Source organism: Ceratotherium simum, chromosome 4 (assembly GCF_057802395.1).
Source record: "Ceratotherium simum simum isolate JZ-2026a chromosome 4, ASM5780239v1, whole genome shotgun sequence".
Taxonomy (NCBI): domain Eukaryota; kingdom Metazoa; phylum Chordata; class Mammalia; order Perissodactyla; family Rhinocerotidae; genus Ceratotherium; species Ceratotherium simum.
The window spans coordinates 21,134,416-21,152,913 of NC_141903.1; the positions used below are offsets into that span (position 1 = coordinate 21,134,416).

Sequence of the window (18,498 nt, forward strand, 5' to 3'; positions counted from 1 at the left end):
TCTGAATTCAATTTGAGTTATGTGAACTTCGGTCATTCACTGGGTATGGACTGACCACCTACTATGTGCCTGGCACTGTCCTAAATGTTGATGATACAGTGGTGAGCAAGGCAACTAAGACCTCTCCTCTCATGGAACTGATCTCCCAGTGGATGTACAGACAAGAAAGCATGTCAATAAACTCAATAAATAAGTGCAGATACTGACGTATTGAAGTATCTATGTGCTCTAAAAAAAAAAAAGAGGATCCTGGAAAATATTTGAAGAGATGAGAAACAATAAGATAAGAACCAATCCTGCAAAAATCTGAGTTGTTCTAGACAGTGGGAACAACTAATGCAAAGACTCCACACTTGCAGGACCCCGAGAGTGATCACCCCCTTAAGTGTGCATCTCACTTGCCTCACCCTAGTCCTGACCTTGAGCAAAGACCCTAGGGGGAGCATGAGCTTGGGGTGTTCAAGGCTCAGAAAGAAGGCAGATGGGCTAGAAGCATGATGGATAAAGGGAGTGTGAGGTGAAATGACATTGGAAACGCAGGTAGGGACTGCGGGATGAAGAGTCCTATAAGCCATAGTTGAGAATTTATTTAAATACTCTTCTAAACAGCCACAGATGGCTTTAAAATAGGAAGTAATATCTGACTTTTCATTTTAAAAGTTCATTCTAGCTGTTGCTTGGATAATAAATCATATGGAGCCTCAAGCATGAAGGGGAGCCTAGCTAGAAGGCAGTTCAGTCCCATAGGAATGAAGTGGAGAGAGATCATGACTGATGAAAGTCTCAAGCTAAAATGCTCAGGTAGCTTTAGGAACATTATCTACAAACAGTTTAGCTGTAAAAGGGAAGGAAGAAAGGGTAAGACACAGTGGAGGAAAAAAGAGAACAGTTCTCCTAAAAAGAGTTGGGAGGGAGGGTTCTGGGGGCTGGCCCACCTCCTGGCTCCTACATGTGCCTCTCTGGACCAACTCTCAAAATTCCAACCACCCAAATCCTCCTGTTCCTTGTTCAAGGCTAGGCCATGAACTGCTACCTCCAAGAAGTCTTATTTACTTAATCCTACACCCGAGAATCTCCTGTTAGAAGTTCCATATCACTTGCTTTGTTCTCTACTCTTTTGGCATTGAACCTTGTTCTGTTAAAGGTTCACTTGTGTAACTCTAAGCTCTCCAACTGTATCTATACCTCATGTCTTTCCTCCCCCTCTTCTTCTCTCCCTTGTTTTCCTCCTTCCACAAATAATTAATAAGAATGTGCCAGACACTGTCCTAGATATTGGCCATGCCATTGTTAGTAAATTGGGTGCCAGCCCTTGCAAAGTTTATATTCTAATGGAGGGTGGGGTGGGGGAATGACATTAGTACAATAATCACATTAATAAATGGGTACTTACATTTGGCATGTGCTCTGAAGAAAGGGTACATGTTGCTATGACAGTGTATAACAAGAGGAGATGATCTAGTCCAGGGAAATCGAGGAAGGCTTCCCCAAGCAAGTGACATTTAAAATGGAGGCCTTAAACTTGAAGGAAATCTTTTGTGGTTAGAGCCCGGAGACGTGGGAGAAAAAGGGACATGAGCTGAGACGGAGGAGACCATGCGATACATTCTGGTGTCCACTCTCAGGGCAAAGGGGAAAACTCCTGAAGGGACATGTCAGCTTCTGATGAAGGTCATCAGGACACGATCACAGTCACCACGTGAAAAGCTCACGTTGGCTGCTATGTGGGGAACGGAGCGGTGGTGGCCTGGGTAGATGGATGCAGGGAGACCATTAGGAGGTGGTAGCAGTCCCAGGTGAGAGAGGCTGGCAGCTTTCATGAGGAAGGTGACTGAAGGAAGTGGAGAGAAGTGGATAGATTCTAGAGGAACTTTAGGAGGCAAAGTTTGCCAACGCTCTCATTTCTTTTTGGGCACATAGTGGTGCTGCCTGAAGTGAATGAAGACAAAGATATGTCCTGGAGTGTGTGTGGAAATGGTAGAACTCATAGCATACTTCACTGCAGAAGACCCATGTAGCACGGGTTGCTGGTTTTCAGGACCAGCTTTTATAGGAGGACGTTAGAGTAAGAAGGCATTGTGTACTTTGTAATAACCCAGTGGAGTCTCCAATTACCCATGAGTAACAACTGCCAATAGTAATAACCACCATTTATCAGGGAAACTGTGTAGGCTCTGGAGACATATGAGAGTTATATAAATTCTCCCAATGCAAGTTATTTAAATTCTCTTTGCCTCAGTTACCTGCTTTGTAGATTTGGGTAATAACAGTTCCTAATTTACAGGGTGGTTGTAAGGATTAGATGAAATAATCCATATTTAGCACAGTGACTGATCCATAGTAAGTGCTCAGGAAATATTAGTTACTATTATTATTAGAATAATGGTGACTTCATCTCATTAAAAGGAAGCAAGATCAAGAAGGAAAGTTGAATCATTGTAAAGAATATAAATAGCTTTATAGAGGGTCACACAGCATTAAGCAACTTATGCAAAGCCACACAGCTCTTAAGTAACGGAGCTGGTTTTCGACCCAGATCTGTCTGACACCAGAAGCTGTGTTTTTGACTGCTATGAAATAATGCTTTCAAAAGCAAGGAAAGGGAACCATTTCCCCATCTTCCATCTTTAATTTAGGAAGCACGCATGCTGCAAGAGATGGTTCTGCCACTAGATCAGACTGTAGGCTAAAGGGAAGAGTCCAAGAGGAGTGGAGACCCTCAACAGGACACTGACTAGAATGGTGATCTTGACTGTTTATCCTTTCCCCTGTAAATGATAATGGCTCCCACACGATGGTGAGCAAAGCAAACTTGATTCCTAAAGTGCAGAGTCATGAAAATGAGGAAACCTTTCCAGTTCTCCCAAGGGCCTTTCAGGAGATAGAGATGGTACAGTGCCAAGCTTATAACATACTTTTCTCATGAAATACACAACATTGCTCAAGGTAGGTAGTATTGGGGTTCTTACTTTACAAATAGGAAATAGAAGCTTAAAGAGGTTCAATATCTTGCTTGAGGTCCCACATCTAGAAAGTGATAGAGGCAGCATTTGAATCCAGCTCCAGTTGGCTATGCTGGCCTCACCAATCTGTGATGCTTGTCTGCATCTTTGCTGCCCTTTTCATCCCATGCTTACTCAAGGTGCCCGAGGCCCTCCACGTCTCTCTTTGCCCCTGACTGAAAAGGATCTGACATCAGTCATGTGCAACTAGCATGTTGCTTGGTCGGTGACTGCCTCTCCTGAGATTATTTGTATTTAAGCCACCAGTGGTGTGCTGGAGTCGACTTGCACTGGCCCACGAGAGCTGACTAAAATTTTCAGGAATTTTGTGAGCCAGTAGATATCACATTGGTAGTTTGAAATTGGCTACGATGGGAGTATTTACACCAGAGAAATTGGCAAACACTACGAATCAGGGTTCCCCAATACTCTCTACCACCACTACCACTACAATGGTTGTTAAACACGTACCAGCACACCATTGGGCCCTACTCTCTTATTGTTTTTTGTTAAAGAAGGCCAGGCATCAGGGACCACTTTGTAAAGAAACTGGCAGGTCCAGGGGAACGTCTGAAATCACGCCTGCCTGTGAGCCGCCACATGCCACCTCTCTGTTTCTTTCTGGCCCACAGCTCCAGCAGGACGAACGAACTTCCTGGCCCCACTGAAAACACTTGCACATCTCAATAGGGGAAACAGGCATCTGACATAGAACTAAATCCACGTTAAAATAAAAGGCTCAATCAGTATTATAATGACAATAGGCATGGATATCTCAAGTTAGAAAAAACATACTTAATTTGCAGAAGTACAGAATTTGTTCCTGAATAGGTAGAAGAATTATTTTTCATATGATGTCATAAATTCGCAGGATTTTAGAGCTGAAGGAACATGATTTCACAAATAAGAAAAGAGAAAAAGAAGCTGAGACCCTGAGAGGGGCAATGGTTGGCCCAGCATCAGGCATCTCATGATGCATGTATGCCTCTCCCCACAGATTTGTATTCAGCCACAGAATAGAAGGAACCAGGAGCTTTACGTTAGCCTGACTTTGAAGAATCCTTTAATGTCTCCCTTCATTCGAAAACAAATGTGTTATGCCACCCTGCTCGCTCCTTCAGAGATATTACGATGATACAAATAATAGCTCAATTTTACTAGGTGACCAGACTTCTGCTAGGTACTTTATATATTAAGTTGAACTATACGAAATTGGCAATATCTGACCTTTTTTGATCTACCAAATGGTAAATTTAAATAGTTCAGTCTAAATACATTCTCTCTGTTAATCTTTACCATCTTCCCATGAAGTAAGTACTTTTATTACACCCATTTTACAGATGGGAAGACTGAGGCTTTAATCTAAAAATAAAAAGTTTATTTCCACAAGTGTAATGCTATTATTATTTATGGGCAATGCACAATGCACTCTTGTGTGCAAACTGATGGCCCTAAACAATGGAACATACATAGGACATAAACAATAATAACTCACACATCTTACTTTTCTCAGAGACCTTGGATAAATTTCTAACAAATAAATTTCTATAATATCTAAAGAAATGATTTAAAAAAATGTTATTTATGATATAAGCTATGGGCATTAGAAAATAAGAAATTTGATGTTTGTATGTCATACATCTGCTATATCCCACATGGAAGTCTTAAAAACTATAGCCCAGGGCTCCCCAGAATAAATTAATTGTCCTGGAATTTTTCATAATGTTCAAATGAAGAAGTGAAGTGATTTCACAACACTGTCTTCGTGCAAATTATAACCAACAAAATTCTGAATTAAGATCATTTGGTTGTGTGATTATTTGCAAATAATACGATACTGAATTCACAACCAAACAGTTCACAAACAGCAAAGCTGCTCAGGAATGATCAGTACTAACTAAATGAGACGATGCTGTGTTGAGTCAGGACAACAAATTGGTGAAAACTATAAAATGGGCTTTGAAAAAAAAGGTTTAAAGGAAAATGACTGTTCTTTCAATATGAAACAAGAACTTCTAATATCTTATTCACAAAAAGAAAAAACTGACTGATGTCATGTGGATTATCAGCTCTATATGATGAATCCTCCAAGCTCATAACATAACCTCTGGCCCTCTATTAACTAGTCAACAAATACTTATTGGGCACCAACCAAAGAGGCCTTGCCCATGAGTAATTCCATTTCCTTTCTGAATGATTGGTGGATTGTTATCAGTAAGAGTCTGCTGAAGATGAGCGCGTCTTTTCACCTCCAAAGAAGAGCCAGTATTATTTCACCCGCAATTTAAAAGGCCAGGCATCCATAGCCTCCATAGCCAGCCTGGCTTCACTCAGGACTCCATTTCATTGAATACTTCAAAGCCTGACTCTCAAAAGACCCCAAACTCATGCCTACACCTACTAAGTCAGATGCCAACAAGGATTCGAAGCACCTTTGTCTCTAAGTGACCATCAAGCACCTAGTGTTATTTCCCCTTCAGTAAAATATAGGCGAAAACCCTTGCCCTTCCATCCTAGTGATGGAAAAACAATACAATGATATAGGAAGAAGTCAAACATGCTTTGAATTAATTGCGAGAAGGGTTAACCAAGTGCTATTTAATAGAAACAAAGGATTTTTAAAGAAGAAACAAGAGTTGTAGGTGGTATTTCCAGTCCTTTCATTTTATAAAAAAAGAACCTGACACAGAAGGTAGACACATTTGCCCCGGCTAACTCACCTAGAGAGAAATAGAGTTGGTCTCCTGACCCCTCGATCAGTGCTTTTTGTACCAAACTACATTGTCATGATTATTCATGTTGCTTTTATTATTACTGATGTTATGGAATATAGGAATATATTTAGTTAGATAAAAAGACTGACCTAGTTTTTTCTGTAATCATCTGGATAAGAACCACTGGTCTGTACTGCATCACACTTTGTACATGGTAACTCTAGTCTCCTGGGAAGTTCTCCAAGGGATGAAGAAGTTTACCACTGTGCCTTGCAAATTTTAGACAATTAAATGCCCAGGGAATATTATTCCAAGACATCAGGTGAGTGGTGAACATTGAGACAAACAGAATTAAATTCATAAAAATGTTGACACTGGACCCATTACTGAACCATTCTAAGTACCAGTTTCTTCCACTATAAATTAAATAAACTGGGCTAGATCACTGCTTAGGTCCCACTGATCGCTAATATTTTATTAATCTATGTTACATAAAATGTAGTATATGTTAAATGAAGTTCAAATTGTATCCAATCATAACATTTGCCATATGAAATATTATAATTTTAAAATTAAACTTTCAGAGAGGAAAAAGTGAATGAATTCTAAACTTAACTCTTTTACAGTTTTTAGAACTGAAATTGCCTAACACACCCACCGCATCTCTTGACTTTTCTGCACACTTCTCTTCTGATTACTCTTATTGTACTTTTTAGGTGTTATAACAAGCATGTCTGTGTTCCCTGTCTTCTTATTTCAGTCCATGGATTCAGCCCAGTCTAAACACAAAATATTGTTTAAAAAAAAAAAGACAAAACAAAGTGCTCACGTACCCCATGACGATCCTCAAAGTATGCCAGGCTGGTTTTGGTTAAAACAAAGAAGCGGACTTTAAAGTTGGAGGGAGAAGTTCTTCTCTTTTGTTGGGATTTTTTAATTAGCTGTTCTTCCAGGAGGATAAAGTTGTTCATGATCCAATTCTTGAAAAGTGATGCGCCTAGGGCATCACCCCTTAGCACAACCAGAGGAAACGGCTTCAGGGCAAGGAATGCGATGGGGAGGCAGTTGATCTTCAGAGAGTTGTTCAAAGGCACCTTGCCTCCAACGTTATCTTTCTATCAATGTTCAGTCAACATTGCGGAGCCTCTGCTCTGATGTCAAAGGCCATAACCACATCCTTTCAAAATTCACAAAACCAAGAGGCACATGTAAAAATTATACATACTCTTTGCTGTATGGCTTGAAAATGAAGAACCTTAAACTCAAAATGATATGAAGGATTAGAGTTTAATCTTTATAGTTCCTGGTTTAGCCCAACCAACAGTTAAGGCACGTAGCACAAAGGGTGGGAACATGGGCCCATGGAGCCAATGGGCATCATTTGTGTGTTAGTTTCCTATTGCTGCTGTAACAAATTATCACAAACTTAGTGGCTCACAAATTTATCTCACAATTCTGTAGTTCAGAGGTCCAAAATGGGTCTCACTGGGCTAAAATCAAGAGGTCAGCAGCGCTGTGTTCCTTTCTGGAGGATGTCTAGGGTAGAATCTGTTTCCTTGGCCTTTCCAGATTCTAGGACCACCTGCATTCCTTGGCTAATGGCCCTCTTCCTCCATCTTCAAAGCCAACAGCAGCAGGTCAAGTTCTCTCATCCATACAACTGTAACCTCTTCTTCTGCTTCCCTCTTACATATTTAAGGACCCTTCAGATTACCTTGAGCCTGCTTGGATTATCTAAAATAATCCCCATATTTTAAGATCAGTTTATTACCAACCTTAATTCCATCGTCTACCTTAATTTCCTTTGTCATGTAACCTAACATATTCACAAATTCCACGGATTAGGACATGGACACCTTTAGGGGAGCCATTTTTCTACCTACCACAGTTTGAATTCTGCCTCCACCACCTAACTAGCTGTGAGACTGTTGCCAAATTCCTCAAGAGCTCTGAGCCTCAGTTTTTTCATCTGTGAAAGGGAATAATAGTGCCCCTACACAAGGCACTACAGGGCTGCTCTCTGGCTTCCTTCCAGTCTCATTTCATACCGCATTCATGCGTTCTCAGTTCTCACTCCAGCCTTCGCACCTGCTCTTTATGCTGCTTTGAACATCTGCGTATTTTATCTGAAAATATCTTTTCTCCCCTATTTTGCCTGGTTAACTCTAAATTATACATTCCTTATGACAGTTGTAATTGTACATTTTGGAGAGTGAATTTGGATTAATGTTTGTCTCCCCCACTGGTCTAGAAGCTCCATGATGGTGAGGACTGTTGTGTGGTTTTGCTCACCATTGTATACTCAGCAACCATCACAGTGCTGGCACATAAAAACGATGTTTAAGAAAAATGTGTTGAATGAATAATCACCAAACTGGGTTGGACAATTAAAAGAGACAATGACCATAAAACACTTAAGAGAAATATATTGAATTTTATTATTTTTCAAAATTTAAATGAAAGCCCACAGAAGTTTCTCTGTGCTACAGACAGACGATTGCTTTTCTATCCCAAAATTTAGTCGAAGAGCAGAAAATATGTAAACCCTTCAGAATGGCATAAAAAACAAAGCATGTATGGGCTCTGAAGACAGACAAACTTATATGGGAATCCCATCTCTGTCACTTACTAAGCTGTTTCTCTTTGAGCAAGCTACTTATCCTCGCTGATCCTTAAGACTAAGGATCCTTGTGAGGGTCCTTTTGAGGACTGAATCTCATAAACGCTGTGAGCGGTGGGTGCTAGTCATGTATCTTGTCTTAGAATTAGTACACAGTCAAAGTACAGCATGAGAGTCTTATTTCTAGCATGAAGTAAATAACCAAGAAATCGCAGTGTAAGCAGAGGTGGCATATATGGGTCAGGGACAAAAAACGAAGTAAAACAACCACTATTGCTATATAGGAGTTCAATTACCTAAAATTTTTTTTTAATGTAAATTACCAGACTACAGCTTAATTTTGTTTCATATATTAGATGTGCTAGCATAATTGAGACACTCAGGATGGTGGGGGAAGGGATATTTAAATAATTCCCCCTCCCACATTCTGAGGTTTTAAGACATATGTGTGAAAGTACACTGCCCAAAAGATATACTACTTTTTTCCTTCTGCATATGCGCTTAAGACAGGGATTGCTGCTTTCTCAAAATATCTACTCTCCCCTTCTTCTTGGGTAACTGACTCCCTGAAGGTTATCTGGGCATCTGGCCAGCCAGAATAAACACTATATTTTTCAATCATATGACTGTTTTTTAGCCAATGTAACATAGCAGAAGTGATGAGCACAACTTCTAGGACGTGTTCTTAGTGGTAGTCATCTTGCTCATCTCTTTCTGTTTTTCTTCCTTCTTACTGATTAGAATGTGGATATGATAGTTAGGCCTGGAGCAGCTATCTTATATCATGAGGTGGGGGATAATGGAGAGTAAGATAGAAAAAACCGGGGGCCCTGATGACCCTGGATCCTCCATGCCAGCCTGAGATCACCTTTTTCTTTTTTCACAGAGAGGGAAATAAAATTCAATTTTCTAGGTCCCTGGTATTTTGAAGTTCTGTTACTAACAACAAACCGAATTATAACAACATAGTGCTATATTCCAAACTAGACTATAAACTTCTTTGAGAAGGGTAGATTTATACCTGGTTGGTTCAGGTTAAAAGATTTACAGACTTCACAAAGTGTTCCCATCTGGGAAAGCGAAATATCATCAGTAGCTGTTGTAATAGGAACCTTTCACTTGCCAAGTCTCCATAGAGTACGATCATAAGTAATTTTATTCTCTCTCCATAGCGTCTTCAAGCCCACTCACCACAACTGGTCTTTGTCCTGACCTAAATATAACTTTAAGAGGCCCAATATTTCCCCCATCACTTTCAGGAAAACATACATAAAAATAAATAACCTCTTTGTTTTGGTTTGTGCAAGTCCAACTCACAGGAGCCAAATTCAAGAAGCTCTCACTTGCCAAAGATGGAATAATTCAGGCATCAAAAAGAACAATAACTGCAATTAATCGAAGAACAGCCAAAATGTTAAAATCATGAGTTCATAAGGTACGTGAAAAAAAAAACCCAGCCCATGGATCACTTTTGGAGGATGCTGGAGAACCAATTTATTATTCTGAAAACTGGAAAACAAAGGAAAAGAATAAAACATATTTCCTGTTTTTTCCTTAAGAATTATATCTCAGTTTAATAATCAACTATTTAATGAGGGGAAGTCTTTCTTTAGAGAAGAATTCCAACTAATAAATGAAGAAGGAGTGCTAGAAATCGCCATTTTGCAATCCTAATGACATAATTGATCTAGGCAATGATCATTGATGGCTGCTAAAATCATTATGTGAAAAGCAAATAAAAAAATTCATAATTTACATATTAGACTAATAACACTGTGTCACACGGATCAATCTTAACGTCACAAAAAGAGAGACAATGAGACATTACCTGTCTCCTGAGGTAATGCAATAGGAAGTAGACAAAACCACCTACGCAGAAGTCTTGCCAAAAAAAAAAAATCAAACACGAATCTCATCAAACCTCTAGATCTAAATCCGAGTTTGCAGGAAATACAAGAGATAAAGAAACATGGCAAATGACACCATGAAGATGCAATTCCATAAGTCCAGAATACAGAAAACGCTCAAGACAAATGACCCCGTGTCTGCAACAAATGAGTCAGAAAGAGAACCTATACATTAAAAGAGCCTTTAACAGACATATCAAGCATGTGATGATTTTGTTGGGATTTAGATTCAAACAAATTAATTGTATAAAGACATTATGACACAATTGGGAAATCAGAACACTGCATTTTTGATTATTAAATTATTATTGATTTTTTAAGGTGTGATAATGGCACTGTTGTTTTGTTAAAATAGTCCTAGGGGGCCGGCCCGGTGGCACAGCGGTTAAGTGCGCGCGCTCTGCTTTGGCGGCCCGGGTTCGCAGGTTCGGATCCCGGGCACACACTGACGCACCACTTGTCAGGCCATGCTGTGGCAGCTTCCCATATGAAGTAGAGAAGGATTGGCACAGATGTTAGCTCAAGGCTAATCTTCCTCAGCAAAAAAGAGGAGGATTGGCATTGGATGTTAGCTCAGGGCTGATCTTCCTCACAAAAAAAAAAAAAAGAGTCCTTATTATGCACAGAAACTTACTGAAATAATTATGGATAAAATAATAAAATGCCCAATATTTGCTTTCTTATAATCCAGGGAAGGGGGAGAAATAGGTAGGGGAAGAGATGAAAAATGCTTGTCCATGAGTTGACAAAATATTTGTCCATGAGCTGAAGTTGAGTGATGGGTAGGTGAAGGTTCTTTATTCTATTCTCCTTGTGTTGCTGTATGTTTGAAAATTTCCACAATGAAAACTTAAGAAAACAAAAAGAAAGACTGGTCCAGATCAGTGCAATAATCAAAACTCCAAACATACTAAGTTGAATGCTTTTTCTCATCCTAAGCGTAGGTCTGCTTCAGGCTTCGAAGTATGTTGCTTTTTCTACTATGTCCTAATGCCTCCTCCTTCCCCACACACTAGCCTGGCTCCTGACGCACCCCTTCAGGCTCAGGTCTGGGGGAAGAGGGGGAAAAGGCACAGCAGTCAATGTGGCTATAGCTGTAATCTGGGGCTGATGCCCTCTGCATGTGGTGAACACACAATTGTTGCTTTTTCTCTTGTGGGAAGGTTTTGTTGTGGCCATTATTTTCAGAGGGCTCTGACAGCAGGTCTCTTGGTGAGGGAGATGCCACTCTGACTGGCCAATGAGCCCAACCCCTTGGGCTTCTGCTGGTCCACCTCCCATGTGCCTCCTACTCTCCCAACTCTAATGGGGTCCCTTTGTCCATCTTGGCTGTCCTCTTGGGTGAGTTATCCTTGAAAATGAACTGCATACCGCTTATTCCCTCCTGTGACTTTACTGGAAGACTCAGGCATCCTTGCCCTGCCACTGATGGATATACCACTTGCCCTGAGTGCGGCCTCTTCTCCCTCTGACACCATATAACCAGCTCTTCCCCAAGCTTTCACCATTACATTTCTCCAAATGGGATTTAGACACCAATCCTTATGTCTCCCAAACTCTTATGAGACTTATGTCAAGTTACTGAGTGGCCCCTTAAAGTCCCCGTCACTTGGCTTCTGGTGGATGCAAGCACCTGCTCTCTTTCCTCCTGGGTGGGTTGTGAGAGGAAATGCATAGTACATCAAAAACTCTCGATTTTTCAAGCCCTTGTTTTCTGAAGGCTGGAGGTGGGTGAACACTATTTCTGGCAGAACCTGTTTTGCTTCTTGTTGTGTCAAACATGGATGATATAGTCCTCTATTTTAAGATAGGAAAGTACTTGATTCTTTTAATTATATTATTTATAAGGCTTTGTGGACTCAACTGAAACTGAGTTGGAAAAGCCTCACTTATTCTATAACAAAGAAAAAACCAATTCAACCTGGCGCTATTGGATCCAGGTGCTTAAACAATGACATCAGAAATTTTGATTTTCATTTCTTAGTTCTGTGTTGGGTTCACACTTAGGCAGGCTTTGCTCCATGGCAGCAAAATGGCTGCCAGGAGTTATAGGCTGACATTTTACTGGTGGAACTGGATTCTTTTCCCTAATAGTTCCAGTGAAAGTCTCAGAACTTTCTGAATCATTGGCGATTCATTGGTGAATCATTGGCTTGGCTTGGGTGACATGCTTCCACGTAACTCAATCATTACAGCCAAGGCAATAGAATATTCTGGTATCCATTTCTAGGTCTGCACTCTCTCCTGGATTTGTGGGTGGGATAGAGTCAGCTCTAGCCAACCACATGGACTGAGAGTAGGGAGAGGTGGTCCTCCCAAGGAACACCAGAGTATTGCCCCTTGAGACAGTGGAACAGATGCCAGCTCATCAATAAATGATCTCACCCTTATACTGACCTAAAGCCCATCTTTGTTGCTTTATCATTTGAGGCCTTACAATTCCAGTCCTCTTCTCTGATCCAGGGAACAGCCATTTAGATAAGTGAAGATGCTTCTTACACAACCCCAGAGCCCTCCTGTGTCCAGGCCAAAGAGATTCTTCAACTGTCCTCTTAGGATGTGGCTTTGAAGCCCTTTATTTTCCTGTGGTTCTCATCCAAGCTTGATCAAGTTTATCTGTATCTGCTTAAGAGTCATACCCAGAATATTTTGGTGATTACCTAGCCTCTTTCTTGTGAAAAATTCAAAAAATTCCTTCTTCCTTCTAGAGCTATCAATCCTAGAGAAAAAAATAGCATGAGCACATAGAGATATACACACAAAATGTTCAATGCAGTGTTGTTTGTATATAACAAACAGGTTATTTCAAAATAGGTTTGAAATAACCTATATGTGCTGGTTAAATCATCTACAGTGCATCCGTTCAATGGAACACTATGAGATCATGAAAATGAATAAAGTATATCTATAACATATCACCCTAAAAAATTACAAGATATATTAAGATAGAAAAGGTGCAGACCAATGTGTATGGCATAATCCCATTTTTACACAAAAGCCTTTTGTGTTTGTATACACGTACATGTATATGCACAGGGCAATGTCAGGGAGCTTACAAATCAAACTCCCAATAAATGGAACTGGAAAGGTAGAGGGATATTTCACTTTTTAATTTATACAATTGAAAAAAGAGAAAATTGTGGGAAAATTTTTTATCTTCTAATTTAAAATAAAAGAAAAATACGTTCTTTGTCAGAAATCATTGGTTTGATGAGTAGAAGACAGTGATAACTGAGGTGGCCAGGAAGCTTAGAGCTAATTTTTTGAAATATATGTATATTTCTGGTTACAAAAGTGAAATATATTCTTGCTAGAAAAAGCAGACCAGCAAATAGAAAAAAATAGTAATCACGTCTAGTCTTACCCTACAGAGAAAATCAATGTTAACATTTATTGTACATTCTTCTAGGATTTTTTTCAGAGTTAAATTTAATATTTAATTGCAATAATCATCTTATCCCAGTTCGTAGATCATTTACCTCCCTCTACCTCTATATAGTTTTGATCTTTATTTTTATCTTTAATGTTAACTGTTTTATTATTTTTGTGTGTATTTAATTGCAAGCTTCTTCAGGATAACATCAAAGAAATAAATATATATACTGAGGTGGAATATCTCGTGGCTTATAAACATAGTAAAATTGGAGGCTGAGAGAGGAAAGTAGTCATAAGACTGATGAGCAGGGCAGAATTTGGGCTCAGAGTGAGGCCAAATATGGCTGAGCAGGACAGAAACAAGAAGGGAGCAGATAGAGTGTAGGAGGGGAAGAGATGACACTAGTTGGATCATAATGTTGAGAAATAAAATTATTTAGATCACCTGTCTGGCTTCTTTTATGTATACCAACTCATTTTCTTTTTAAACCCAAGGCAGAAGCAAACTGATTTGCATACTGGCTCTAGGGGAAGAGTCTAGGTGCCTGTGGTCTTTTTTTGACAGCCAGAAGGTAAGACAGAAATCAGGTTGGCTTCCTGAAGTCCTAGGTACCTAAGGCTAACCGCAGCTCATCCCACGCCACCCTGGCTTAGCAGCATCGACATAAAAGTACTGTGGATTGTATTTTAGGCCAGGGGATTTACCCAGCAGACACATCTTGTGTACAGTATGGAAATCTCCCCACCCTCACATCCTGCCTAGCTCACAGTGCCCTCTCAGGTGGCATACTCATTGAAAAGGCTACATAGCTATCTGCTTGCCTTGTTTTTCAAAATAATAGATGGGGAACAAAAGTTATTGACCTGAAACTTCTTCCCATGATAAATATGAAGATTTCAACCATCTATAATCTTTGCATGTCTACATATTCTCAGCACATCATGTACCGTGTTTTGTGTTTTCACTCCTCACATCTCTTCAATCTTAGGCCAATTTAAAATGTACGCAAAACCATCTTTAGAATTGTGGTTTTGGCAGTTTTTCTTCTTACAAAAGATTGTTGGTTCTCAATATTGTGATAAGAGTTATTAGGTCCATCATTCATTCAACTTATTTGCTATGACTCTATCATGGATTTGATTGCCCTCCTGTTTTGTTCTCTGTTCCTTCAGTGTGTTCTCCTACTGGATTGTAAGCTTTTGAGTTTAGGATGGTAGTTTATACATGTTCCACTATATTGCTTGTTAAGAAAAATTACCCAAAACTTGTAAATAAAAAAATTGGAAACCAAGAAACATGCACTTTCAATGTCATATTAAAACATTGTTTAATATGCCTGCCCGAGGATTATTTATCTAAGAGGAGGAAGTAAAACAATGGGATTGGATCAATAAGTCAAGACTGAAGTATTGCTATCTATTTTTTTAACATTTATTGAGATATATTTCACATACCATGAAATTAATCCATTGTAAGTGTACAGTTCAGTGGTTTTTAGTATATTCACAGACTTGTGTAACTATCACAATGTAATTTTAGAACATTTTCAACACCCCAAGAAGGCTATTATTGATTAAATTCTCAGACTCTGTGAAGTTCTATAATAACTTATAGATTTTCATTTAGAAGAGATGCAAATGATTTCTGTTTAGCAGAAAAGATAACCCCAAAAGATATGATTTTATTGCCCTGTAGACATTTAACCAGTTTTGTATCTAACCTGGCAATATTAGTCCACATTCTATCTCCAAGGCCAGTGCTTATTTTTCTAACTCTTCTTTGAACCAGCTTTACCATCCTGCTGATTCCCTCATCGATGAGTTTATTAAATCTTTGACATGTTTTCATTCTATATTTGTATGAGAGTCATGTTTAAAAATTTTTGAAACTTATATTTTGACAAACCTGAATGCTCTTAGCACAATGATAGTCACAGAGCGGACAATCAATAAATACATCTTGACTTACTGATCTCTATTTTTTGATAGAGAACGTGTCAGACTTTTAAACTTTGGGGGTAAATAACAAATATTCGAAAGGTCTTAAAAAAATGATAAAGTGAATTTTGAATGATATTTTGTATTTTGGTTCTCAAATTCTGAAATTTTGGGGCAGAGAGAGTTAAATTTGAATTAAGCTACTTATTTACTTCTATGCCATATCAAGGCTTGAATTAATGAATATTCTAAGAATATAATTTTACTGGCACAACATTTTTATAAATCTATAAACTTATAGTATTATTTATTTTTGTGTAAGTAGTATATACAATGGAACAAAATCTGAAGGGTTATAGAAGAGAATGCTCTGGAAAACTAAGCCTCCATACCACCATTTCCCTCAGCCAACAAGTTGCTCCTGTTACCAGTTTCTTGTGCATCCTTTCACACACACACACACACACACACACACTTTAAAATTTTATATTCAAAAATACATGGCATACCATATATGCTATTTTGCAACTTGCTTTTTTTACTTACTAGTATTTATTAAAAATTGTTCAACATCAGTATACATAATAGTTGCCTCAATCAAAACATGTCCAGTAGTTGATCACTTCTCACTGCTTTCACCACTGCCACACGTCTTACCCATCATCGTCTCTGCAGGAACCACCAAGTCTCCACTTCTGCCCCCCTGCCCCTGTACAATCTCTTTTCAATATGGCGGCCAGAATGATCCTCTCTCTATATAGGTCAGATCACCTCCCATTTAGGGCAAAGCCAAAAACCCCACAGTGTTCTACAAGCTCCATCCCATATGATCTGCTCCCTTCCCATCACCACAGTTGCCTCTTGGCCTCATCTCCAACCACCCTCCCTCACTCCACTCTTGTCACTATAGGCCCATTGGTGTTCCTCTAACACAGGCATGCTCCCATCTCAGGATCTCGGCCTCTTCCATTCCCTATGACTGAGAGGCTACTCCCTCAGACACCTGTGTGGCTTTCTCTCTGACCTCCTTTAGGTCTTTGCTCAGTGTCACTTCTCATTGAGCCTTTTTTGACCACCGTCTCCAGCTCCCCACCCCCTGGACACACTCCCATCCCACTTGCCTACCTTCCTTGTCTTTTCTCTATAGCACTTACCAGCATTGGACATACCATATATTTACTCATTTACTGTCTATTAGACACAAGCTTCATGAGAGCAAGGATATTTGTTTTGTCCACTGCTGTGTTCCTAGCACCTAGAACAGAACCTGGCACAAAGTAGGCACTTAATAATATTAATTAAATGAGTGGATGAATTTATGCTGCATAGTACTTGTGTATTTGTGTTCTTTTTGTGCCACCCACTCTAGTGTAGTTTAACCATTGCCACATTTGGGGTCTTCCATATGCTTTTGGTCTCTTGTGACCTTGATGAAGCTGCTTAACTTCTTGGAGCTTTGATTTCCTCCTTTATAAAACAGGGATAGTTGTTGTGCCTACATTTTACAGGGCTGTTGTGAGGATTAAATTTTAAAAAGAATGTAAAGTGGCTAGCACCATGCCTGGCTTGTAGTAAGTTCTTAATGATATAATTACGATTTCTCTCATTATTAAATCATTCATCAGAAATGAACTTAAGAGAAGAATATATGGCCGAATATAGAAAATTTACTTACTTCTTATTTTTAAGGCTAATAGTGTTAACTTTCAGTGATTATCTCCTTATAGTAGAATATAAGCCACTTTGTTCTATTTTTGGAGAAGTCATTTTATATCTTTAGAAAAACATTTTAGCTCTTCAGAGGCAGAGACCTTTATCTTCGCATTTCCATTTCCTAGTTGGTCCCCAAAATAGTACTTGCTCAATAAATTTTGTTGACTAAATGAACGGAAGAATGAATTTCAATGGGTACAAGCAAGTTCATATTAATTGAAAAGCTGCCATATGCCAGGTACTGCAGTAGGCCCTAGCAATATAAAACAGAACATTCAGGGGGTTGAAGTTTATTTCAAGACCTTCACATAGCAATCATTGAGTTTGGGGGATATGTTTTTATTTCAGAAGTCGTTTTCTAACTGGGGGAGGGGGAATTTGGATTCATCACCTTGTACAAAGTAAAAAAACTCCAGAAAGGTGTCTTTGCCATAATTTCTCTGAAGACCTTTTCAAAGAAACGAAACGTCAATGGTTTATCAGGTAGACATCAAGGGCTAAGCAGCAGGCATACCAGTGTGGGAAATCCTATGGTGATTCAAGACCTCTGTGAATTCCTGTGGTTCCCAGTAAGTCCCCACGCATATTGTTAACTGCAAACGACTCCATATTTGGTGCAGAACGAGAGTATAATGGTGAACCATGAAGCTTGAGACAGAGAAAAAGCCCTGACCTGAGTCACAAGACCTGGAATAGAATCCAGCTGTGCATTCTGACCCTGAGCAAGATCATCTTGAGCCTCAACTCCTCACCATAAAATTATGGTTTTAAACATTAGCCTCCTTCAAATGAGAAAATGGGTGAGAAAAACCTTCACACACTGGAAACTGCTGTACAAATGGGACTCTCTTTCTGATAGGTAGCAGAAGCCCTTTTGAACCATTCATTCAACAACTTTTTCTGAGTACCTGCTAGCACTGTGCTATGCACTAGGGACATGGGGAATAACAACCCCGACAGGATCCCTCCCCTTATCAAGCACATGGCCCACTTCCAGGATTTTATCCACAGGAAATAATTCAACAGATGCAGAAGTATATTTGCAGGAAGATGATCATTGCAGAGATGTCTGTAACAACAACAACAAAACTGGAAACAATCCCGACATTTACAAAAGTGGAATGGTTTCATAAATTATGCATCCCAACATTTTGATTAGAAAGAATATCCAGCCTACCCACACCTAACCCTGGCAGGGTCAGCCTGTCCCCTGGGGAGGTGGTGGTTTG

The 18,498-nt window shown here is 39.4% G+C and overlaps 1 protein-coding gene across 1 annotated transcript in view; it reads right to left on the reverse strand.

Annotated features, from left to right (window-relative positions):
• The window catches only part of ITK (IL2 inducible T cell kinase), a 66,350-nt gene extending 59,534 nt beyond the window's left edge, over positions 1-6,816 (reverse strand). Inside the window, exon 1 of the mRNA XM_004428598.3 lies at positions 6,550-6,816. Coding sequence (XP_004428655.1) covers positions 6,550-6,687 — 138 coding nt within the window. The 5' untranslated portion in view covers positions 6,688-6,816. The remainder of the gene's footprint in view (positions 1-6,549) is intronic.
• Positions 6,817-18,498: the final 11,682 nt, after the last annotated feature.